The sequence below is a fragment of the Sinocyclocheilus grahami genome, unplaced genomic scaffold (assembly GCF_001515645.1).
Source record: "Sinocyclocheilus grahami isolate Dianchi unplaced genomic scaffold, SAMN03320097.WGS_v1.1 scaffold6854.1, whole genome shotgun sequence".
NCBI classification, from domain to species: Eukaryota; Metazoa; Chordata; class Actinopteri; order Cypriniformes; family Cyprinidae; genus Sinocyclocheilus; species Sinocyclocheilus grahami.
In genome coordinates, this window is record NW_015511111.1 from 4,868 (window position 1) to 5,327 (window position 460).

Sequence of the window (460 nt, forward strand, 5' to 3'; positions counted from 1 at the left end):
TTTTTTTTTTTTTTGCATTTTAATGAAGTTACTTTAAATAATTGTAAGTAATCTTGTGGCCCCATTGAATGTTTACTGGTTAAGAACTGATAATAGCTCATAACAGAACAGTGTGGGGAGGAATAGCCTAAATTAAGAAGAAGTAAGAGGGATTTTTGTTGTGGGGGCTTCTGCACACGCACCTTCCTGCATTTGATGAGATGGTATGGGAACCGACAGGCCCGGATCAGATGATGTGGGTCATAGGGGCACAACAGCAGTTTGTCAGGGTTGCAGAAATCTGTAAAAAGCCGTAATAATGAAAGCAGCTTATTTAGTGCTGATGTTATTGGCGCTCAATCAGCGTTTTACCTTGAACTTCTTCCCATCGTGGAGCTGTAATAACGGGCTTCGTGTCGCTGCCTTTCTTCGGCATCTTTCTCAGTCACTGTCCAGCGGATTTCAATGCTTTCTCAGTCAC

The 460-nt window shown here is 42.2% G+C and overlaps 1 protein-coding gene across 3 annotated transcripts in view; it reads right to left on the bottom strand.

Moving 5' to 3' along the window:
- LOC107577682 (gametocyte-specific factor 1) overlaps window positions 1-460 on the bottom strand; it is a 10,546-nt gene that overhangs the window by 4,861 nt on the left and 5,225 nt on the right. Inside the window, exons 2-3 of one of the 3 annotated variants that reach the window (XM_016263731.1) lie at window positions 352-427; window positions 183-280 (exon numbers count right to left, since the gene is read on the bottom strand). In XM_016263731.1, coding sequence (XP_016119217.1) covers window positions 183-280; window positions 352-415 — 162 coding nt within the window. In that variant the 5' untranslated portion in view covers window positions 416-427. Of the gene's footprint in view, window positions 1-182; window positions 281-351; window positions 455-460 lie in introns of those variants that run through there. The other 2 variants (XM_016263730.1, XM_016263729.1) reach the window with 2 other exon arrangements.